Source organism: Ipomoea nil, unplaced genomic scaffold (assembly GCF_001879475.1).
Source record: "Ipomoea nil cultivar Tokyo-kokei standard unplaced genomic scaffold, Asagao_1.1 scaffold0519, whole genome shotgun sequence".
NCBI lineage: Eukaryota > Viridiplantae > Streptophyta > Magnoliopsida > Solanales > Convolvulaceae > Ipomoea > Ipomoea nil.
In genome coordinates, this window is record NW_017616947.1 from 1,030,192 (window position 1) to 1,056,554 (window position 26,363).

The 26,363-nt window shown below is 39.0% G+C and overlaps 1 protein-coding gene across 1 annotated transcript; it reads right to left on the reverse strand.

The window, feature by feature from the left end:
- Positions 1–143: 143 nt before the first annotated feature.
- Positions 144–26,363, reverse strand: LOC109174015 (dammarenediol II synthase-like). Its single transcript, XM_019323311.1, has 15 exons — positions 26,075–26,363; positions 25,798–25,986; positions 25,364–25,453; positions 25,016–25,210; positions 18,727–18,811; positions 18,474–18,640; positions 18,190–18,378; positions 3,849–4,082; positions 3,622–3,744; positions 3,079–3,177; positions 2,888–2,994; positions 2,476–2,797; positions 1,005–1,085; positions 785–868; positions 144–396 (listed from the first exon to the last, which is right to left on the reverse strand). Exons 1-15 carry the CDS (start codon positions 26,276–26,278, stop codon positions 277–279), a joined length of 2,289 nt encoding a protein of 762 aa, XP_019178856.1. The 5' UTR covers positions 26,279–26,363; the 3' UTR covers positions 144–276.

Genomic DNA, 26,363 nt, shown 5'->3' on the forward strand with positions numbered 1-26,363 from the left:
CTTGCAAAGAATCCCCATAGCACCCTATGCTTCCAAAGATAGTAATTAAGAGCGTAAAATAGTAAACATATTACAATACCAACTTTTAATTTTTTATTTCATCATACATCTCATATTGTCTGTATAGTTTATAACAAACATAAGAATCAAACTCATACAATGATTGTTATTTCTAAAAGTAACATAGTGCAAACCACAAGATTGTATTACATGATAACAAGGAGGTGGAATGGATACATGCAATTCCACATATGATATTTTTAATAAGATTTGAATTTAGTGATTTTTGGATGTCCACAGATGTTTACGATATTCAGCCAATGCCCACAATGGGAAGTAACTCCTATATAGAGTATAGTGCAACATGCAATTCCTCATACAGACTCCAGTAATGTCCTGGTTATATTTGTATAATATTAGGGAAGCATTTGAAAAACATAAAAATATTTAAAGAAAAATAGACAAAAAATATGAAAGTAGCCTTATTAATTGTTGATGTAAAAATTATTGACCCTCCAGTGTATCACTTTCACAATTTTGATGTAAAAACCATTTTGATTAGTATAGGAAATTTGCAACTATAAGCAATTAAAGTCATGTTAATAAGTCAATAAATCAAAACCGTCACCTTGTGAAAATTTGAAGGGTCATTAATACTTATATTAACAATTGAAAAATTGAAATTTCTATTTTCTATAAATATTAGGACAAAAAATTATTTTTCTAACATTTGAATTATAAATACTTAGGGAGGTAAATAGTTTAATTAAAATAGTTGACTTACTTGTTGAGGGAAATCTCCATCTTCCATTTGTGCATTGATTAATAACTTAGCTGCTCTGTGTAAAGGAGTTGGATCCCTCTCAGCCTAGTTAACAAGGAAATACATAATTTCCAAAAAAAAAAAAAAAAGGACAACAAACACCCTTAATTACATTAGTTGTTCTTTGAGCATACATGCATCTAAGGGTAGTATTAGCTAGATTTCACTAAACAGTACTAACCTGTCCACTGTACATGAGTCCTAGCATTGCCCATGCTGTTTGTACAAAATTTGTACGATTCCCTTCCAACGGTATGTATTTCTGCTCCATAAAATTAACAATAGCAGAGCAAGAATTTGACAAATGTTAAGGTTGTATTAAATATGTGGTAGCATTTTCATAATTTTCATCATCTTCATTATGCAAACTTGAACACTTAACTAAATATGCAAACTTGGAAAATTTTATAAAATCAACGAAGAGCCTAAATTTTAAATCTAAACCGTAAATGTTAGACCTTAAGTAGTAAAAAGTGAACCACTAAACCAAATAAAACCCAAAACTCAGCGATAAATATTCAAAATGTTAATACTATATGTTTAAACCTAAAAAGTCTGAGAATTGCATATTCTAGTGTTTGCATAGTAAAGATAGTGATAATTACGGAAATGTCCCCTCATTTTTTTAAAGATGATCTGATCCGTCTAATTTTTCAGATGTAAGTCTGAGATTGGTTTTTGTTTCTCTCCTAAGGTCTGATATACTTGTTGTATAAACTATAGACACTTGTAATATAAAACTTGTGTATTTTGTGTATATAAATTTGTGCACTTTAAATTTAGAAAATATTACCAAAATGTCACTTCATTATTTTAACTCATATTACTCTTTGCACTAGAAGTATAAACTTATGTACATGTAGTGTATAAGTTATGCACTTTGTAGTATAAATCTGTGCACATCAAAGTTGAAAAAAATTACCAAAATTTCACCTTATTTTTCTTCATTTAGAGGCGTTGAGTTGGATGAGATCAAAGGTTGCAATTTCACCCATTTTTTCATTAACAAAATTTTATATATATATATATATATATATATATATATATATATATATATATATATATATATATATATATATATAGGGTTGAGTTCAAATGAGGACAACAATATATAGAGGACTGTGAGGACAAATAATGGGCACACACCAAATTAATACCAGGCACACAACTAAATACATAATGGCACACAAGAATAAATGTAAACATCAGGTTTCGAACACAGGCACTATAAATTAACAAATCTAGCACGCGACAGACAAACTGTGGCACACGACTACATTCGGCCATGCACACGACATACCGGTTAATGACACACACTACATTTGTCCTCACAGTCCTCTATAATATACTTGTCCTCATTTGAATACACATCTATATATATATATATATATATATATATATATATATATATATATATATATATATATATATATATATATATATGCTTAGTGAGAACACCTCCTTATGTGAGAACGTGAGAATCAACGTAAATGCACACAATCTATTACATTTGTACATTTTTGTAGTAGGTTTTGTGCATTCAAGTTTGTACTCACCTTCTAGGGGTGTTCTAATATGAACGTTAATCTATTTAGGCATTGAAATGTAAACCAGCCTTAATTTGAGACTTTGTGAACTACTGATGTACGTACCATGCTTGGGCAAGATTCAAGGCATTCCCCCCAGCCACCTTCTATGTTCTGATTAGATAGGTAGAAGTGAGCAGCTTTGCGAATGGATTCACTATTCTCGTAATTCTTTCCTGCAGCTGCCAGACCCGATAGGGCAAAGCAAGTGCCATAGAGGAAGCAAATTCCCCAGTACCCATACCATGACCCATCTGCTTCTTGTTGATTTTCAAGCCATTGTACTGCCTTTGCAATAGACAGATCTATTTCTATTGGTCTATAATTTGGATATTGACATCTGAAGGCTGAAAATGCACTGATTATAGTTCCTGTAGGTTCTATATGCCTAATCCACAATTATATCCAATAGTTAGTATGAAGCTGATTAGTCATTTTATTTATATGGTGTGAAGGAATAATTGTGATCATAGCTTACTCTCTCTCTACTACAATATCTGCAAAGAATTCACAGGGATTCAACAATTGCATATATGGTTGCGGAACTGCTGGCTCCCAGATAGAAAATCCACCATTGTCGGGACTCTTCAATGTAAAAATATAATGTTAATTAGTAATCAGTAATGTTGGCATTGGCACTTAGTGGAAAGCTAACTAGGAAAGTCTTACCTGAAGATAAAGTAAAAAGTCTACAGCTTCATACAAGCACTGAGCATCGGCCTTTTCTCCTACCATTTCTGGAGGCATTTGCCCAAGGAATAGCAGACACTGCAAAAAATTAAAAGTTCACAAAGGTGATTTCTTTTTTTTTTTTTTTCTTCTTTTTGTTTAACAGAGTCATTTCCATATATAGCCTTGAATAAATGTGTGACTCTCCAGTGAGATCATTTCACTAGTTCTTGTCCGTGACACTAGTTGGTCAAGATGAAAATATAATATGCTTATATTGAAAAATGTAATACTAATCAGTAATAAAGTATTTCTTATTTATAAGGAAAAGAGTAATACTGTTGAAGAAAACTATAATACTTTTACATTATTCTTCAAAAGTATTATATTTTCCCTTATAAGTAAGAAACATTTATTACTGTTAAATATTACATTTTTCAATTCAATTATTACATTTTTATCCTGAACTGACCCGTCTCATGGACAAGTATTCGTCAGATAGTCTTACACAAGTTTTTGCCTGAATGAATAAAAGTATAATGCCTTAAGAGCTTCTGCTGTGCCATCGGAAAGACCCCAACTCTGGTCTTGATCAGAGAATGTCCATGATCCTTTTGCTAAACGACGATACATGCTTTTGAAGTCTCCTTTTGGATTTTCTTTTACCTGTATATTATTGTTATTAGTGTTAAAGGGAGTTGAACTGGAAATTTAGGTCCCAGATTGTATAGCTAAAACTTGCTATATTTTGATCAAATGTTTTACCATACCTGTGACTCTTTGATATAGAATTGAGCCTTTTTCAAGCAGTCTCCATATTCTTCTACCATGCCACTGGCAATTATAGCTTGGGTGGCAAAAGTGGAATCCCAATTTTGACTCCCAAAACTATGCATCGTCATTCCATCTTCAGCAACCCATAAATACTCAAGAAGTCTAGCAAGATGGTATTTGAACTCATCGCAATTTGGATCTTCTGCCCACCAACACATCATTTGCAAACTCTATACCAAAAAATAAAGTTTAATAATTTCATTCATATTTATTTTAATTGGTCATCTTGAGCAGTTCTCAAAAACTATTTTCAAAATATAATTTGTATCGTAGCTAAATTTTTAAAATGTTCAAAAGTTTGGATCTTATTCCAAATTATTCACATAAATATTTTGAGGAATGGAAGACAAGACTCCAAATAAATCTCTCAATAATACATTGACGGGTGTGGGATGTCATTGGAAATATAATGGACCAATCAGAATAGAAAAGATCAACACAGCACCAGTAACTCCATGAGCAGGACCATCCGAACCAAGATCACAAGAAGAGGAAAAAGATCAACCACCAACACCTATTAGGGTTCCAAACACTACTACAGAAATGATATACTACGGCACTTAATAGAAGGCAGTTTTTTAAATGACCGCCTTCTAATATATGTTGTTATACTACTGCACATAATAGACGGCGGTTTTGTATATAACCGCCTTCTATTATATACTACGTAACTTAATAGACGATTGCTTTTAACTAACCGCCTTCTATTATATATGTAACACCCCGTGTTACGGCCTTTAATCCCGTTAATAATAATTAAAAAGGATTTAATTTGGTTAGGATTCCCTTTAATTAATTAATATGGTCCACCATGGTCCATGGGCCCATTATCCCTAAAAGCCAACCCCTTAGTCCTATAAGAAATAGGATTAGTAAACCCATGCCACTTAGACCCTAAATAGGACTCTTAATTATATAAATAGGGACATAGGAGGCACCTAGAACTCACACCACAAATAATCTCTCACCACACAAGAAGTTCCAAGAATTCCCCTAGGAGAAATCAAGAAAGGAGAAATCTTAAAGAAAGACCCTTCATAGCCAAGGAAATTAATTAAGGCTAAGAGGTAACCCATGTCTCAACAAAACCTATTTTCTTCGCTATAATCTCCTTCCTTGGCCTCCCTCTATATTCTTGTGTCTTGATTGAATTCTTCTATGACAATTATGTTATGTTCTTGATGATTGATAAGATGACTTATATGCCTTCTTGAGAATCTTGATGACCTTGATGTTAGAAAGAAGTTCTTGATTATGATTTGATGATTCTTGACGAATCTTGATATTTTCTGGATGTTAAAAATAAAACATGTTCCTGATGATTTGGGTGGGATTAGAGCCCTAGGTTGGATTGGGAATTTGTATTGAGGATGTTCTTGATTTATATTTGGGAGGGAATTCGCATGATTGGGTGGTGTTCATATTTAAGCCGTGATAGGATAAGTCCTACATGATTCTTGCTTTTGATCCGTTAATTGCTTATGTGATGTCGTTATTTGCGTTTAAAAGTGTCTAAGCATGGTTTCAGGTTCCACAAAGGATCCCGGGACGAATTTATGATGAATGGGTCAGTGGGGGGTAGGTGGGGGTAGGGGAACCCACCACCAACCCGCTACCCAAAGGGCACAGCCCGGCAGCGGGCAGCCACCGGGCAGCCGGCTACCCGCTGCCCGGAACAGTGCTCACCGGCGGGCAGCCTACCCGCTGGTCCATACCCCACCCCGGGTCCCCGGCTTCCCCGTTTGATGTTCCCCGTTCCCCATGGTGTCCCAATGGACCCCGTTTGTCGTGCTTGAGTCTAGTTTGGAATTTCGGGTACCATTTGTAGGTTAAACGAGTCTTAGGAATTGCATGCTAGTTGAATTGGTAACCCGTGGACCTAGGTGGAAGTTAGATGAGCCCTTAGGAACTATTCTTAGTGTGTGAATGATCACATGTAAGCTTAATTATTTGTCTCCCCCTTCCCTATGTGAATTATGTGTTATTATGTGCTATTGTGTGTTACGTGATGCATGACCCCAACTGGGTTAAGACCAATTGGGCTATACGGGCAGTTGAATGGGCTGAGAACCATCCCAACTGTTAACTAGGCTGGTTAAGATCGGTCAGGGATATTAATATGATATAGGACTGAGGTCCACTATACGGGCAGTTGAATGGGTTGAGAACCATCCCAACTGTTAACCAGGCTGGTAGAGACCGGTCAGGTATATAAAGATTATGTATAGGACTGAAGGTCCATATGGGCCTCGGTGATATGACCCACCGACCTGGACGCGCCAGGCGGAGTGTAAGGCCAACAAGCCGAGGAAGGCTGTACTCCACCGACCTGAGTAATCAGGCGGTGTGTAGGGCTACGGCTGGCTGCGATCCACCGAGTGGTGGGACATCGGTATATAGGACCGTAGTCTCCGAGGATCTTTGCCCATCGGCTGAGTTTAGCTCAGCGGTGTGTCGGGCTTGATCCGCTACGGCCCACCGATTGTGCGCATCAACGGTGTGTAGGGTCGTAAGTCCCCCCTTTTAAAGGGGATCACGGTCCACCGACTGGGCGCGTCAGCGGTGTGTCGGATCGTGGTCCGACGTTGAGTTCGTCAGCGGTTCTAAAAGGGTTGGTTGCGATCAACTCCCCTCGTACCGCGGTACTGAGGTAGGGTGCTGCGGGGCCGGGTTAATGCTATAGGCATTAACCCTCTTGTTCGGGGCATGCGATTGGTCCCATGGCGCCATCAATGATTATGTGATATGAATGATGATTGGATGATGATGTGGACTGGAATTGAGAAGTGGCTTGTGACCGTAAATGCGTATTCCTTATGATGTTATTATTGTTGTCTGATGTGCTTATCCCTATTTGCTTAGTTTATTCCTGGTTTTAAAACTAGTGTCTCTTAAGTATATATCTTCCTGCTTCGAAACGATTTTTGTATATCTATACATATCTATCTATAATGTATTTCAACGCGTTGGAGTGGGTTACCAGCATCTCTCGCTGAACAGATATATTTGGCTTTCAGGCACAGATGAGTAGACACTGGAGCGCGCTAGAGAGTTGGAGTGTAGAGTAGATAGTTTCCCTTTCGGCCTGCGTGTCATGCTTATGTATTGACATTATTGAGGATTTTAGTTAGTTAGCCTGTGCACCTGAGTTCTCTAACTCAGGTGTGGCATAGCACCCCATACTCTTATGTTATATTTTGGGATTTAATGAGAATTTACCTCTATTATATAAATCTTAAAAAGTTGAAAAATTTCGGGGTGTTACAATATACTACGTCACTTAATAGACGGGTGTTTTTAAATAACTGCCTTCTATTATATACTACGTCACTTAATAGATGGTGGTTTTTAAATAACCGCCTTCTATTATATACTACGTCATTTAATACACGGCGGTTTTAAATAACCGCCTTCTAATATATACTTACGTCACTTAATAGACGACGGTTTTTAAATAACCGCATTCTAATATATACTCATGTCACTTAATAGACGGTGGTTTTTAAACAACCGCCTTCTAATATATACTTACATCACTTAATATACGGCGGTTTTTAAATAACCGCCTTCTAATATATACTTACATCACTTAATACACATTGGCATATATGCCGGTTATACGTATAACCGCCGTATATAATGTATAATGTAAAACTCTACCTACGAGGATTGGATCAAATTAAAGAATACCACATTCTCACCAAGTTGGATAACGACACGAAGAATGGGACCATGAAGATATTAGATAAGTTCATCTTCAGTAAAGTTAAAGGACACACAATAACGGCGAAGCAACTGTGAGACAAGTTTATTAAACTCTACATAGGAAATGAAAAAATCAGGGAGAATAAGTTTAATATTGTTTGTTAGTGTTTTAAGTCTAAACCTCAATTTGTAATTGGCAAAATTAAACAGGTTTTATTATAAGTGTGTCAGTTTTTAAAGTGAAGACCTAATCGAGCAAACTCTACGTCAGAGCGTCTTGAATATATCCGTTTGACTTCTCCGAGTAAATAATGATGTGTTGGCAGAATCAGTTACTTCAAGATGAGTCTTTTCAAGAAAGTCCCTGATCAGTATTTTCACCTCAAAGGATAAGATAGTAATCTGGTTACATGAGATTCAAATTAAGATTACTGGGGTACCTATATTCAATCAGAGTTCTATATAAAGGGAGAAGATTCAAGGGTTTTACATACAACTCTACATCGACTTCAATCACTGATTATCTCTCCCAATACTCAACCAGAATAACTCTGATTCATTCTCTTCTCAAGACCATATGTACTGAAGCTTTACGAAGAAGAACTTGAGAAGAAAACATTGATGCTTAAATATATGGATGCAAAGATCATGCAACTGTGGGAACAGTGTAGGATGTGTCATTGAAGCGGGCTGCAACATAGTGGCTCTCCAACGAATGGATTCTTGGACTTCTGATTGCTTAAATCTCCGTCTTCAACAATTCACTATTCTATTGTAGACTGGGTACTGACCGAGTAGGGACCACTTTGGGTGAGATTGTTTCATATCTACCTTTCGGTACAATTGGAGTTAGAGATAGTAAATTGGTCGCATTGATGATTGTCGCCCAGATGTAGATACACTATGTATCGAATTGGGTAACCAATATTTGTGTCGTGTACTTTCTGCCCTTTAAATTCCACATTGTGTTTTTATCTGTTGTATTATCTAATAGAGTCACCGATTAGGTTTTACATAAATCAACAGCGAACTGTTCTAGGTTAGAAAGTAGATCGGTCATTTTCGATTACCAAAACACATAAAATCACATTGTTGTTCTAAAGTTTTATTCTTTTGAGATGCTACCGTGTCAATCCATTGCCAAATGGAAACCTTATGTACTAATATATTGGTTGAGTTGTTTGTGCTGCTGAAACATTGCACGCATTGTGAGATAACAACCATCAATAGTAGCAAGGAATTCTCCACCATCAACACATTTTTGGAACCTCAAAGACCATTAATACGACATGGTGATACTAGACAAGAAAGAGGCTACATGTGAAGGGCCTACAATTGCACTAATGGGAAATGATGTTCCTTCAACATATAAAGAAACCAGAAGAATGTTGATCTCAAAGAAATAAGATTTGGAAGAAGAGATGACACTTCTTCTCAAGAAGTTAAGAAGTTACTAAGGCACAACGAAGGGAAATTTGAGAGAAGTCCTATGAAATAAAGATCATCTAACCGGAAGGTAAGAAATAATAGAAATACAAAATATGATAATTCTGAAGGGGTTTGCTAGAATTGAAAGAAACCTAGACACTTCAAAGCTGATTGTCCTTATCTTAAATAAGAGAAAACAAGCTCAAAGAAAGACGATCGGAAGAAGCATGACAAGCATGATTAGAAGAAAGTTGAGAAGATATTCAAAAGGAAGGCTCTCATCTAGGATGATCAATCGGAATAAAACGAGCTTAGCAACAGTTCTTCTGAAAGCAACTCTTCTTACAGTTTAGAACAAGAAGAATTAATCTTTCTAATGGACAACATTGAGTAAGAAGAGTTTACCAGTTCTACCAAACAGTATGAAGCAACAACACCAGAACGATGGAAATTAATTCAAGGTGCCTTATGGCTAATGATAATGATGAAGAAGAGGTAACGTCAACATCATATTCCAAATCTTTAAATAGTACACCAAAGAGTCGCTATCACACATTTCTTGAAATGTCGAGCAAGTTTTCTGAAATCCCAACGGATCGGAGCACAATAAACTAAAATCTAAAAATCAGCTACTTAAAAGGATGGGTAGCACGGATGCCAGGAGGGATGCGGACCTGGCATATGCCACGGCAGTTATGGGAGGCCGATGGCTGAAGAAGAATTGGTTCGGGATGAACCAATTTGTGTGCACTAGGAAAATTAGAAAACACTAGTGTTGAGCAGCGCTAATAATGGTTTGTGGTGCGAGAGGTAGGAGCACCGTGGTGTTAGGCCTGATTTTTGCTTCGTGGAAGCTTTGTTGGTGCAACAAGTTGAGCTGTGGACTGATTTGGCACAGCATGGTTTGAAGATTGTTCTAGTGGTTCGAGACATGGGTGTTGATCTCGAAGGTTATGACTCAAGATGTGAAGTCCTGTGGCTCATGTGATATATTTGTAACAAGCTGGGCATGATTGATATCTATGCTCCAGCTTGAGGGGGAGTGTTAGAAGTGAATAAAGTAAGGATATGAAGGGCCAAGGCATATGAAAAGCCAAAGAGATGTGAAGGGTCATGGATAGTAAAGTAGGGATGTGAAGTACCTTCTACAGTGTATTTAGCATGTATATATATATATATATATATATATATGACAGTGTGTGTAGTTGAAGGAAGAAGTAAAAGAAATATATAGAGTTTTATATATTAACAAAAATATGGTCATTTTCCCAAGATATCTTCTTATCTATATACCTCTCTCCCAAGAATTTTAAACACTAACTGATTTGAGCAGCCTCGAGTAGCTTATTTCTTCTATCAAACTCACAGCTAAATATGGATTTTCATATAAACCCAATCACCAATTTCCTAGGTTCTCTCACTTCTATTATTATAAGCTTGCACCTTCATCATATTCTGGGCTTGCCTCAAGTTTTCCTTCAATACAGCCATTACTGCTTCTCTCTCAGTCAGCCAATTGAACTCTTCCCCTTTGCCAAATGAGTTGGACCTAAGCAATGGTGGGGGATATCCATATAAAGCCTGTAAAGGGGTACATTTAAGGGCAGAGTGGTAGTTTGTATTACACCACCACTCTGCTAAGTGCAACCACTTACTCCAATTGTTGGGCTTATGAAAAATCATGCACCTTAGATATCCCTCCAAACACCAGTTGACCTTTTCTGTCTGGCCATCAGTCTGGGGATGGTATGCAGTGGATAGGTTTAGTTTGACCTGCAAATTCCTGAAAAGAGCTTGCCAAAACTTACTGGTAAAGATCATATCCCTATCTGATATGATACTTTTTGGTAGCCCATGTAGTTTATAGATATTATCCATAAATGCATCAGCAACCAATTCAGCAGAGAAGGGGTGTGTTAGGGCATCAAAATGAGCATACTTAGTTAATCTATCTACTACAACAAATATTACCTCCTTCTATCTGGACTTAGGCAACCCCTCTATAAAGTCCATTGAAACACTCTACCATGCCTCCTCAGGGATGTTTAGTGGCTGGAAGAGTCCTGGGCTAGCTACATGCTCGTTTTTACACCTTTGACATGTATCACAAGATCTCACCACTTCTATCACATCTCTTTTCATCCCCTTCCAGTAGAAAAGGTCCTTCATTCTCTGGTAGGTACCAATCTGGCCTAAATGACCCCCCCTACAGCTGACTCATGTAATTGGAGCATCAGATCCCTTCTCAGATTCCCAACTGAGCCAATATAAAGTCTATTTTTATACCTCAATAATCCCCCTACCAAGGAGACATCACTGTTAACAGCATGATCTACTAAGGTTGCAGTCAAATGTTCCTTAGCCCAAGGGTCATTTTCATAGCTCTTAAATACATCCTCCATCCATTGTGGTTGCAAAATTGTGATGGAGTTGATCACAACCTCTGCCTCAGGCTCTTTCCTTGACAAGGCATCAGCAACCATATTCGCAGACCCTTCTTGTATTGGATGGAGTAATCCAAGCCCAGTATCTTAGTCAATCCCTTCTGCTGTAGTGCTGTAGTAATTTTCTGTTCTAGTAGATACTGCAAGCTATGATGGTCAGTTTGGATGGTAAAATGTCTACCCATCAAATAAGGTCTCCATTTGTCCACAACGTTAATGATTGATAGATATTCTTTCTCATATATGGACATACCTAGGTGCTTTTTCCCAAAGGCCTTGCTATAAAAGGCAATGGGTCTAAAACCTCCTGAATCAACACAACTCCCATACCCAAGTAACTTGCACCAGCTTCCACCACAAATTCTTTCTGGAAATCATGAAGTGCTAGCATAGGTGGACTACACAAAGCTTCCTTCAACAGCTTAAAGGCTTGATCTGCCAAATTTAGACCACTGAAAACCATATTTCTTGAGCATTTCTGTCAAGGGTTTGCTTATCGCCCCAAAGTTCCTAATAAATCTTTTATAGTATCCAGCATGGCCTAGGAACCCTCTCAATGCCTTGACATTTTTAGGTTTAGGCCACTTGGCTACTGCATCCGGTTTAGTAGGATCTGTCTTCAGCCCTTCTTGGGAAATAATATGCCCCAAGTATTCTATCTGATTCTGAGCAAAAGAGCATTTGCTCAGTTTGGCCAGCAACTTGTTTTCTCTCATGATTAGCAACACTTCCCTCAATTTTCCCCAGTGAGCCTCCCAACTTGAGCTGTAAACCATAATATCATTAAAAAAAAAAAAACAAAAAAAAACAAGGACTGATTTCCTGAGTGATGGTTGGAATACCTGGTTCGTGAGGGCTTGGAAAGTGGCTGGGCATTTGTGAGCCCAAATGGCATTACTTTGAACTCATAGAGGCCCTGATGAGTTCTAAATGCAGTCTTAAACCCATCTCCTTCCCTCATCCTTACTTGATGGTACCTAGATCTGAGATCAAGTTTGGAAAAACAGACAGCTCCAGCCAATTCTGAGAATAAATCCTCCAACAAGGGTATGGGGAACTTGTTCTTAATGGTAATGTTATTGAGAGCCATGTAGTCAAGGCAAAATCTCCAAGAATTATCTTTTTTAGGCACATGCATGACAAGTGAAGCAAAACTAGAAGAGCTAGGGGTGATGATCCTAGCATCTAGCATTTCCTGCACCATCTTCTCAATTGTATTCTTTTGGTCAAAAGAATACCTATAGGGACCTACGTTGATTGGTTTGGCCCATGGAATTAAGGGAATGGAATGGTCTAGGGTTCTTTGTGGGGGTAGGGAAGTAGGTTCTTGGAATAGGTCCTAGAACTCTTCCAAGAGTTGGGATAATTCTGGGAAAGTGTTGTGGGTAGAGGTGTGGAAAAGAAGAGGTTCTTCAGGTTCTTCATCACTCATTCTAATGTTACACTACACTAGAAACCCTTGTACACCACCCCCCCCCCCCCCCCCTTATGCCATTTCTTAATCTAATTCTCAAATGCTTCTTTCAACATAACTCTTCTAGTTAATCCCTTCAAGAAAATTCTCTTGCCTTCCTTATGAAAGCAAACTCCTGATGGCCTAGTGTGCAACTGTATTGGTGCAAAAATGTCCACCCAATCCATGCCAAGGATCATATCACACTCTCCAAGTCTTAACAGTCTAAAATCCTTAACAAAGTTCTCTTGTTGAATCTGCTACTGTAGATTCTGGCAAACTGAGTCACTAATCACCTTCTCACCATTGGCTACTATTACCACCAATGGGTTGGCTTTCTTAGACACTTTTCTTAGTTGATTCAATAGCTTAGGGTCTAAAAAGCTATGAGTGCTCCCGCTATCAATTAGAATTACCACTGATTGCTCCTGAATGGTCACTAATAGTTTGATGGTGTTCAATCCTTCACCACCAACCACTACACACAAAGAGACCTCTACATCCTCAGCTTCTGCCTTTTCTTCTTCTTGCTCTAGCAAAGCAGAAAGCTCTCTTCATTCCATGTCCTCAATTATATTAAAAGTAGGTCCATTGCATTCGTGTCATGGTTGCCAAAGGTGGAAACATTTGAAGCAGATCCTCTGATGTCTCAATTGGTTTCTGAGTTGGGTGATTTCTGGTGATTTGGAAGCAGTTATTTGTGTGGCTGAAGTAGGTTTGTGGGTGGAGTTTAGGTTAGGGATGGATGGGTTATTTGAATTAGAGCTATAGGGTTTAGATGTTTGGGAGATTTTGGTGTTCCAGGTTTGGTTCTTAGGGCTTTCAGTAGGCTTGAGACCCCTCTCAAATTGTTTGGCAAACCAAATAACATCCTCCAAGGTTCTTGGTTTGGCAGTTCTAACAAAGCACCTGAGATTCTGCCTCAATCTAGCAACATAATTCTCTAAGAAATATCCTTTAGTTAGGCAATGCTGAGCCTGCAAAAGGAGGCTCTTGAACTCCTCATATCCACCAGTAAACTCATCTATCCCACCCCACTGTTTAAATGCAGCAAAATCTTCCATAAGGGAGACTCCACTGTCCCCAAACCTCTTGCAGATAGCCTCAGCAAAGGCCCCTCACTGGAATCCTGCTCTTAACCCACAGATATAACCCTCAAACCACAGTCCCACATTCCCTGACAATTGCACAAACAATACATTAACCACTTCATCTATGGGGATATGGGAAATCACAAAAAAACTTTTACATCTGATGATCCATTGCCTAGAGTTGCTATAATCAAAAGTGGGGAAGTCACTTTCACACCTGGGGAAATGATCTGAAATCTGCATTGCCACACCAGATCTCAATCCTTCTCTCCTGGAAATCCATTCTCCAGAAGCCCTTTCTGCTAGTCCCACACTCACTGGTGTAATCCCATTCATTCCAGCTCCATCTGCCTCCCCTCCTTGCATAGGAGCCTTGTTAGGCCTACCTCCAGGGTTAGGGTTCTCTGAATACTGCCCCTAGACTGAAGATTGCCCCGGGGAGTTAGCCATGATGGGTGGTGGTGTCCTATTCAGTCTCATGATCCGCATTATCTCTTCTCAGAGGCTACAGAACTGGTTAGCTACTTGAGTGGTAAGCTCAGCGACTGCATCTTGCGTAGCCTGGATCTTGGTGTCAATCTTACTATTCATCTCTATAACAGTAGCTTCAAGCTTTCGAATCTGATTGTCCATTGTTAGGCTTTGATACCACTTGGAATGCTCTCATCTATGAATTAGGGTTTCAAGTGATCATAAGGGAAGTTGGGGGAGAAGTAGAATAAGAAAAGAGGGAGAAACATAGAATTCAGTTTATTAATTCGCATAAAAAATCCACATTGATCCCTCAGGATTACATATAGATCAATCCAACTGATCCCTATTCTACAGGAATTAAACAGAAACAGTTGTGAAGACAAATTGCAACTTGGCCGGAAACGATGTCGTCTGAATATCTCATAACAGCCTCCAACGGTACATCAAAACGACACCGTATGACTTATGTCTCAACGACTCTCAACTATATTCATCATGCAACAACGTTTTGTCTGAGCTTTTCCTTCCTCTTTCCATTCTCGATTCCTTCTTCTTTCTTTCCGGCTTAGTTCCTCCATTCTTCTTCCCTTCTTCATTAATGGCTGCTACTAGAGCTATTACAATAACCTTTGTGACTAATCCTAAAAACAAGGAAGTGACAAGAGAGCTAGTTCATAACGAAAGTATGACAAGAGAAATTTGGAGACACCCATTTACCTCCAGAGCCATTCATAACGAAAGTATGACTATGGTGCCTAAATAATCCTCTCTGTCCATTGTAGAAGGGGATCCACAAAAAGTAAATCCGAAAGTAACCACAACAGCAAAAGTTGATCCGGAAGAAGTTGGAGCACTAGAGGTCGTTTTGGAAAAAGCCGATACTACATACCAAGGTATCAAAAAAGTTGAATTGGTATTGTGATTTCGAAAGGAGTAGAGAATCTGGAAGAAGTGATCTAAGAAGGTATTGAAGTCTATGTCTCATTATGTAGCTCTTTCAAGGACAATTAACAACCAGAAGAAGATTAATTAGCATGGGGAATATGTTAATGATCCAATCTTTGGGGAGTGCAAGTGTGGGAAATACACCCAACCTGCTGACTAACCAACCAAAATAAATTGTCAGAGCTCATGGAATTCAATTGTTGGGTCAGGCTATTAAAGTTGAGCATCAATAAGTAATATACCAAGAAAGCGTTTGATTAAAAGAATTCATCCATGCCTTCAAAAATATATGCTTTGGCAAAATAAGCCAATGACATTTGTCCCATTTAAGAAAGGTGGATGGGATGAAGCATTCAAGTTGTTTGATGTACCGAACTATACTAAAGACATGCAAGTTTGATAGACAAATAGAGGTATACCAAAATAACTTTAGAAATGGCAGTGCAACAGTTTGAAGACTAAAATGACGACTCAGGAGTGTTTCTGTAACTAGAAGGGAGAAATGGCTCAATAGGCTCAATTACATAAGAAGGTGGAAGAAGTGAAAAGGAAGTAGGAAGAGGAAAGGAGCGGAGAAGGAGTTAGTGAGCTAGGGATGAATTAGAGAGAAGACCCTACAAAAGGCTCAGGAGGTAAAAGGTTAGAAGATGTTGACATTTAGGGGGAAGAAGTAAGCATCCGGAGTGCTAAGATAAATTGGAGTTGATTGAAGATATTTTGATTTTGATATCTTGTAATAATTTTATTTTGTAATTTTTAGAACTCTCATGTATCCAAAAATTGATTAATAAAATTATATTTGTTTGTGGTGAGAGTGTAATCAATATAACCTCTTTATATTTTGACATCATTAAAAATAGAGAAATTGTTAGGAATAAATTTTAACTGATGTAAAAGATATTGTATAGGTAAATTAGACCCCTCATTCTTAATTGTAAATCTAGATAGGCTTCGTAAATCATTTGATCGAAATGAAGAAGGTTCTGAACGAAGCAACTGGAACGAAACGCTTAAGAACGAAGCAACCGGTAGGAAGGGCTATGAAAGAAGGAGACATGAAGGAAAGAGTTCGGAATGAAGCAAATGGGATCGAAGGAGAATAGCTCAAAAGTGATCTTCATGAAAGAGAAAAAGGGCATTCAATGATATTATTCAAGTTCATAAGGGCTTTATTGAATATTCTTTAAGGAATATTGTCCTTAGAAGAATTTCGTACGAGGAAGAACAAAATGAGTCATTGAAGAAGTAGTTTTTTTTTTTACTTTAATTTGTAATGATCATACACACTGATAGGGAAACAATCTTTACATTATGGATATCAAGATGCAAGAGTTCAAATCTATGGCAGCAGATTTTAGGTGATTTTGGCAGCTTTTGGACGACTACCACTTGCTAAGTGACAACAGGTAAATTTGAATTTCAAGATGATGCTCATCTATCCCTCCTCGTCTATAAAATGAGGATCTCAAGCTTAGAAGAAAAGAGAAGAGCTATGCAAGTTATTGAAAAATTGTGATCAACTCTTCAAGCGATTGTTAAAGTGTTACATTGTTGAATCAAGCTTCTAAACTGAAGAAAATAATCAGTTTGATTCTTGCAAGTCTAGCCCTCAACTACAAACATCTTTCAGTTGAAGGAAGTTGGAAGATAAACCTAGAAAGGGACTTGGTGCGTGACCCTTATCTTAAGGACTCTCTAGTTGAAGGTGAAGGCTTCTTGCCACTTTGTATTTGTGTATAAAATACATATATAGTAGAATCCTCATTGCAGTCAAGGAGAAGTTTGAAGTAGGAAAGTTTCTCTAAACCACTATAAAATTCTTTGTCTCTCCTTGAATTCATTTTCACTACTTCAACTGTGCAACTAACCCCATATTTACACACACTAACACTTAAAATCTTCAAACTTAGCTACACATTTTATAAGGCAAGCACAAACACTTCCGTTTCAAGGAAATTCAATTTCCGAGCATTGATTTATAAATTCAAGCACATTTACAACTGACTAAACAAGTTTTTATTGTTAGAAGGTCTATTCAACCCTCATCCCCTCAACCTTTCAGACTTTTTAATTTACTCGCGAAGAACGCGCGCGCGCACACACACACGCGCGCGCACACACACACGCGCGCGCACACACACACAAGTATTTGATTACTATTTTTGTAGTTTCACTCCTATGGGAAACTACAAAAATACTAAATAAAATTTAAAATAATATTTGATTATATATAGAAAAGTTTAATCTGCAAAAAGTATAAATTTTTAAAATAATTAAATATGGATAATATTATCTTAAACTCTTTAGATTAATATTAAAATCTATAAAAAAAAATTGTTGGTAATATTAAAACTAATTTCTATTTATTCAAAATACAATGTACATAAAATAACAATTCAAAAATTAGATATGGATAATATTATTTGATTTTTTTAGAATAATATGAAAAACTACAAAAATAAATTTTTTTAGTCACTCATATTAAAATTAATATCTAATTTTAGAAAGGCTATATGAAATATTAATTTTGTAAAAATCAGATATATATATAATATTATATTATTTTTTAGATTAATATAGAAAACTACAAAAATAATAAATAATATAATTGATGACATTTAAATTTGACATTATTTTAATAAATTATAAATCAATATCAGTAAATTTTAAATCAATTTTTCATTAAATGATTTTACTTAATTAGCAAGTACTTTGATTTAATGTATTATATTTTAACCTTTTCTATGCAACCAATGGTAATATATCTGGTTTCTTCTGCCTCATAGCGCATTAACTCGATTGCTTTTTTCATAGCCATTCCTCTAATTTTTTTGAAAGGCCAAAGACTCATGAATGGCTCAGTGCAGTATTGAAGAGTATTCCACAACAGATCTTGTATGAAACTATGAGGGTAGTAGATGTCCCCCTGCATTGGAAGTTGATTGTATACAAGTTAATTTTAATTTTATCTATAGTTTAATTAAAAGGGTACTTGACATATTTGTACGTGTCTAGACTAACCTTATAACAATCCATGCGAGCACTATTCCAATCAATTTGATCATAAGGTTTTACATGAATTTCACTTCTTATGCAAATAACAAGATCAGTTAACGGTCCATGATATCTTCTTGCATACAAGTATGACATCGGTATGTACGTTGTCCGACAATAACACCACATTTTTGCTATAATATATTGAGAGTTATCGTTATAGATTTTAAATAATTTACTTATTTTATTATAATAAGCAATTAAGCACTTTAATAATTACCTGGATGGAAAATAAATTTGGAAGGGAAAAGCCAGAATTCTGGTGGGAGTGGATTACACCCATCCCACTCGTACACTCCAAGCACCTATATATGCCAAAAATTATTTAAATTTTAACAATTGAGAAATGATTATTATATTATTTAATCTCGAAACTCAAAAATTATCTATTGGGCAGACGTTAGTAAAGGCCAAGTCTAGCATCCAGCGACTAAGGGAAGCAATTTATATCACGAACTAGGGTCCATATAGCATTATGGACCCTGAATCGAAATGACGAGGTACATAATGCATACTCGTAAGGTACATGATGTGGTTAATACATGGGTGTATACGAATGGGTAATGGTATTTGGGGTCCGATTCATATTCTCCCACAGATGGGTCTGCTTGTTGATTAAGTGGCTGAGCTCAAGAAAGGTGACAGTGAGTCAAAGAGTCCCGAGCTGACAATGGTTAGAAGGAAATGCCAAAAGTCCCCCCCCCCCCCCGCCCCCCCCCCCCCCCCCTTTACAAGGTACTAAATGCGCCTTATATAGAGGGAAAAAAAAGGAACACATGCGAACCACGTGTCACTCATGCATGGAGGCGGTCGAAAGCCATGCAAATTTGCCAACATGTGAATAAGTTCCTGACACGTAGCTTTCCAATGCAGTCGGACATGATGTCGAATATTGTGCTTGTCCTCTAGTTTAAAAGAGGTTGTAAGCTCGGGGACTCTGAGCCGAGCTTCGCGGTCGGTACTGAGTCAAGGTGGATGCGTGTAGAATATTACATTGCAGACGGTGACAACGGGTCCGCGTGAACGAGAATGAGGTTGGGTGAGATCGGGAAGTGTGTCTTGTTGTAGGTAGTATACGAACCGAGCATCAATATGGTCAAATAGTCGAGATATATTTCCCATCAAATAGCATCCCTAGTCCTTGCCCGATGCTAGGTTACTTCGGAGAGGCTCGGACTAAAAAATCTGACCAGAATCACTATTTAAGAGCCCTTTGCTGGGCCAGGGTTGCATGTGGCACAGGTTTATGGTAGCACGCATGGATCACCGCCCAAGTTATTTCGATTTACACGTGTTGCGCCTTAGTCGATCGCCTAGGGATCCGTCCCAATTTTTAGATTTTCCCACCTCCCCCATCTATAAATACGACACTATTTTAGGCTGAATTAACGCTTTTCCTTCACGCTATTACAAGAGCCTCCCGAGAGCCTGTGCACTAAAGCAATTTAGCAACCTTCGACGAGACTAACGCTTGCAGTCGTCTTTCTTGGTAAGAACTCGTTCATGAATATATTCTCTTAATTCATTCCTATTCTTATTTTCTTAGCATTTAGCTTTCTCGGTTAGCTTCCCGTTCTAAATGTCCTCTTCTTCCAAAGGAGGAGACATGTCAGACTCAGATAGTCAAAACGCCTCGTTGCAAGACTACGACGATACAATTGTGATCGAGTTGTTCTCCTGTCATCTTACGACTCGACGATACATAAGGTGGAGGAGTTTTATGAGGTCAAAGCTTCCACTCCAGATGTTGCTGCAGCTCGGGCTAACAAGAAACAGGGAAGTTTCGGGTGGTCCGAGCACAAAGAGGTGGGGCCTTCCACACGAGTAACCTTTTTCAGGGCTCATGTCGCTTCGAGCCCCTCTACTTCTTGAATAGACACAAATCTCCTAGTCTAACTTGTGGTCAGTAGCCCCTCAACTCACATCTTAGCCCCCACCCTAGTGAGTGGGCAACATAAGTTTATAAGTGCTAAAGCCATAGAGACGTATCACCCTCAATTAACACATATCGATCTCCAAGAATTATCCAGCCTTCTAGACGGTCGGTCTACGTATGACGCTCGTCATAGACTGGGTAATATCATAAAGCGACATTGGGGGGAATGGATCGAGATCCACTTAGACTCCTTAAAAACACACCAGACCCTTCTGCTCACCCCATTCCCCTCAGCTTTCCTATAGTTTTACAGGGTTCTGCAGGGGTAGGTTTGCTCAAACGCTCACTATACCATAGCCTATTTCCCCCAAATATGCGCTCGACACAACATCATGTGTATGCTCGAGCTATTTCATTTCTTATTTTCAATCCGGGCTCCACTCTGAAACACGGGGGCGAGTTTCTTATGGTTAGGTCGAAAGCCTCGATGTGTAGTATTTTTAAACTTCCAGACAATAATAAGGGGAGGAAGAATCAATTTTTCTCTCTCCAATATTATGGGGTGTTCCGAACTCCCGAGGAATATGCAGCGGCCAACCTCCAAGAGCCTCAGTACGATCTCGACAAGAAGTATATACCCGAGAGAAAGGAGATTACCGTCGCAGTTCCCCCGAGAGTGGCTAAATCGGCCTGAGGAGATATTAACGCTTAAATCCTAGCTTCCAAGTCAAACGTAGTAGGTTTTAAATTTTTGTCTCCCTAACTTTTTGTACTAAATTTTATAGAGATGGGCCTGGATTAGTCGTTAGAGGTTGCAACCACCCAAGTCCTCTGCCACAATGTCGCCTTATGCAGGAAGAAGACGATGATCACAACGACCTCGACCATCATCCCTTCCGAGCTACAGCTGACGATAGTGGTACAGACGGGTTCGGGTGTCGACCTCCCCGTGACCCGGGATTACAACAAGAGGGGGAAAGATAATTCCACTAGTGGATACAAAGAGGGCCGATTAATGAGGCCGAAGGGGTTGGTCTCTCTCGACCACACTCCGATCATAGACGCCCTCCTATCCGGGTTAAAACTTGTGTCCCTCTTGGAAAAAAATTGTTCTTTCATGCTTCTCCCCGAAGACACCTCCGAGTGGTTGACCAACCGAGTCGGCGAACAAGGAGCCCGGGAGATCATACAGGTAATCCCTCGCTCAGCACTTTTCCTTTTCAGTATTTTTCCCATGACTTACATACAACGATCGCTGCAATTGAGCAACACTCTAGCTAATCTCTTATGTTGGGCCAGGGGTGCCGAACAGGCACACTAGAAGGACTTGGAGACTGTCAAGAAGGCCCTTGCCCGGAGACATTAAAAGATCCGTGATCTGGAGGGCAAGGTCACATAGCTCGAGAAGAAGGTCGGGATAGTCATCTCGGACAATAAGGCCTCTCCAACCTTTCTCAGCGATGCAATGATGGCATCCAGGCTGCTGGCTACCCGCATCTTCAGGGACCGGGACCGTGTCGAACCCTTTTTCATGTCATTGCTCGAGACTGAATTGGGGGAGGAACTAGTGCGGACCTACAGTAAGTGTGCGTTCTTGTGTGGGAAGCATAAAATGCAGACCGACGTCTAGGAAGCTCTGACCGATTCGCTAGACGACGACGGACTAGCGACTATTTTAAGCATTCTACCTGAGAAGGTCGCCGACCCCGATCCAACCCCTCACACTCAGCCCCGGCCAACAGAATTCGTTCGGGGTTGCACTGAGGAGGCTAGTGAGGAGATACCTCAGGGCTGAAGTCATCTGTCTGGGAGCCCGACCCCATTGTGTTGGGCAAATTATTTTAGACATAATTTTGGGGAGCTTGGCCCCTCTTGTGCCGAGCACGCTGAATTATGCCCTTTCAATTTTAATCCCGGTCGCTTATTTCCAATCACGTTGTTCTCTTTTCTTTCCATCTTTTCAATCCAAAGTACGTGTTGTCACCTTTTGCAACACCCCAAATTTAGGGATTCCCGACTAAAATATCGCAGTCACATGATCAGGTCTTGGGTTTGTTAACCCATTCAGCTTGGGCAAGCGAGGGTCCACCGGCCTAAAATTTATAAGCGGCACATTTTCCTTTCTTCTAACCCCTTATACTTGGAGCATGTGTTCGGGGCTCACGATCTACTGATCGAGATTTTATGCGATCCATTGATCAATTTTATGCAATCTAGTGATCAATTTATGTGTTCGGGGCTCACGATCCACTTGGGCTTTTCGGACGTCGAAAAAGTTACTTGGACATTACCTAATGTAAAAGTTACAACAACACACTACATACACAACCAGAAAATACCACTTCGCCCGATCGGGCTTACAAAATCAGATCACTACTGCACCGAACAACACGAATTACAAACATTACAAACTTGAAATTTGATTTTACATGTAAAACATTGTGAAATGCTCAGAATTTCTAACCATACCCCGGTCATTCATGTTCCAAACAGGTTGCCGTCGAGGTGACATTTTGACCTTGTTCGCATGGTTGGGACGTGCACTACTGAGTCCAGGACACAGAATCACTAATCCATTAGCTCCCCACCCTCTGTGGTGTTAAGATCAGCAAAGTGGAGTAGATAAAATAATATGATAATTTCCTTTGCTTAATACGCTCGGTGTCTTCCGACTTTAGGATTGAGTTTCATTCTATTATCGTAATTTTATCGACGAATTTTAGCGATCAGGTGATCGATCGGATTTTTAGCATGATCAAGGGATCAATTTTTACCGATCTAGGGATCGGAATTATTGTGGTCTAGAGACTGTTTTGTACTGACGTTGAGGTCGGGATTAGCATTGATCTAGAGATCCGAAACTTGATACGATCTAGAGACCCTTTTACTCAGCATAAAGGTTAGGTTTGACACGTCTTCTGATCTACAAACGCGAAGGTTGGTTTTACATCGATCTTAGGATCGAATATGCTGCGGTCTAGGAACCGTTTTGTACTGATGTGAAGGTCAGATCTTGCGGGCTACGTTGCGTTGTGCCGACATGGATGTCAGATCTTGCACCTATCTAGAATTCTAGATATCGGATTTTTGCGATATAGAGACCGTCTTGTGCCGACACGGAGGTTGGATCTTAGACCAGTCTAGAGATCGGAATTGTTGCGGTCTAGGTACCGTCTTGTGTAGACACGGAGGTCGGATTTTGCACAAATCTATAGATCCGATTTGATGTAGTCTAGGGACCGTCTTTTGCATACACGGAGGTCGGATCTTGCACCAATCTAGAGATTGGAATTGTTGTGGTCTAGGGACCGTCTTGTGCCGACACGGAGGTTAGATTTTGCGCTAATCTAGAGATCAGATTTGTTGCGATCTAGAGACCGTCATGTGCCGACACGGAGGTCAGATTTTGCATCGATCTAGGGATCGAACACATTATGATCTAGAGATCATTCTTCGGATTTATTCTTCAATCAAGAGATCAGGCATATGGCAACCTAAGTTACATTACAATAGAACATAACTAATTTCGTTCACTAAATATGCATTATATTAAGGCCATTACAAAGTTTACTGTATTCGAGCTAAACTAAATCAACAAGTGGCCGATTGGTCGGCTAGTCATTGTATAGACCAGTGTCGCTTAATTGGCCACTAAATCGAACGATGGTTTCTAGCATGAGGGGCGCAACAATGCCTTTGGCTTTGATATATTAGCAAACTCCGCCTCCTCTTGAGGTTCCTTGGATGATTGCTCATCGTGATTCCGCACTTGGAAGGGTGCTCCTAATCGATGTTGTGCTAGCGACCACAAGTCATTGTCACTGCAATCAATTCCATCTATACCCAACCAATATTGGATTGGTCGGGTGACCAACTTTGATCTTATTGCCTTGTAGCTACCACTTTCATCACTACTAGTGGTGTTCTGGGACGTTCGGGAAGACCACGTATATGGGATGTGGAGGCTTGGGTTGACATAAGATGAGTACTTGCGGATGTAGGCCGATGAGTGATAAGGCGGTGAAGTCACCCACCGTTGCGAGGTGAAGTCCCATCCGAGAACCAGACCGATCTAAAGAGGATTTATGGTTTGGCTCAGGGCAGATGGGCGAATGATGTCCGAAATCACTCTACTGAAGTTAACTTGACATGGGTTGAACTCGGAAAAGGTGACTATGTGTCAAAGAGTCCCGAGCTGACAATGGTTAGGTGGAAATGCCAAAACTCCCCCCCCCCCCCCCCCCCCCCTTTACAAGGTACTAAACACGCTTTAAATAAAGGAAGAAAAAGGGAACACATGTGGGGGACTCAACATGTGAACCATGTGTCGCGCATGCGTGGAGGCGATCAGAAGTAATGCTCATCGTCTCAAAATTGTGAGGCGGTATAAGAAAATAAAGTTACGCCCTCGATACTAGCTATAACCTTTGGTATAGTGGTAAGCGTTTGATCCTAACAAGCTAAGTGGTATCGAAGCTAGGTCTTCTATGACTTATTAGTGCTGTGAGAAGGAATTGTTGGGCGAAGGCTCTGTGAGAAGGAATTGTTGGGCAAGGCTGGTAAAAGCCAAAATGAAAAAAACTAACATTATCAAGCTTGATCATATCCTAACATTATCTAAAACGTAACTTACAGAAAGATAAAGCTTTCCCCATGAGGCAATTCCAGTGGCACCTCCATGATCAAGAATCCACTTTCGACCTCTAGCAATGGCACCATCACCATCATCAGCCTCTTCTCCAAGCAAACGCAAGGACACATAGCTAAGTGCTGATCCCATCATGGTACTGTGTCCATCTACGTATAATCCCCACCCACCATCTTCATTCTATCAAATCAAAACAACCAACATATAGTATGAAAAATTCACATAATATAAGGAACTGGTCCATTGGTAATTACTAGCTACAGTATTATTTTCATATATATAGAATCATATATATCTTTGGAACATGAAATTAATATAGGGTTTGATACGTACTTGATGATTGTAGATATATCGAACTAATTCTTTTTTGTGCTCGGACGTTAAACTTGTATCAATTGCTCCACTAATGTACAACACAATCAGCTGCAAATCATCTTAAAGAATTATTTTCTTTTATGAAGACATCCCTACCCTAAAGTAAAGCAAAAACTTGTACTTGTGAAACCGTCAAAGGAATCTTTGTCTTTGTGACGGGTCGAGTTAATATGAAAATGTAATGCTCATACCAAAAAATGTAATAGTAATCAAGAATAAAATAATTGTTATTTATAAGAGAAATTGTAATATTGTTGAAAAAAAAAAAAATCCTAATTACTATAACATTTTTTATTATAAATTTTAACTCGATCCATTTCAAAAGATAGGTGAAACAGTGTCACATGATAGTGAGTCCTAAAGTAATCATTATAGCAAAATATATAGGATACCAAGGGAGGAGTAAAAAACATTGGGCCAGCAATCTCAGCTGGCCAGTGCCCATCTTTAGCTTGAAGTGCACAGTTCAATCGTACGGCTTTCCTAACAGCTGTTGTGACAGCCTCGTAATTCACTTCTTCTTCCTCTCCTAGTCTTGTCGGAGGGATACTCAACACATCAATCCCACTTTCTTTGATCATCTGTACACAAAGATTAATCATCAAACATTAAATATTAAAACAATGAAATCAGGATGGATTATATTGTTACTCCGGGTATGTGACATACCTGCATTCTCATCAACAAATCACCACAGACATTATGGAAACCATTCCGCCGGTTTTTTGTGAAGTCTTGACGGGCTTTTTCAATCGCTACTCGTTCTTCCGGTGTGCCGGCATTAGAGTCATACTCCCATATTTGTCTACCGACGTAGTTGTTGGTGCTGTATATGTACGGCCCCCCACCTTCAGCAATCTTAAGCTTCCACATATTCTTGCTAGTATGCTGGTGATTTAACAGAACAGGAAAAGGAAAACTAGAGAGACATGTGATAACAACTATATATATATATATA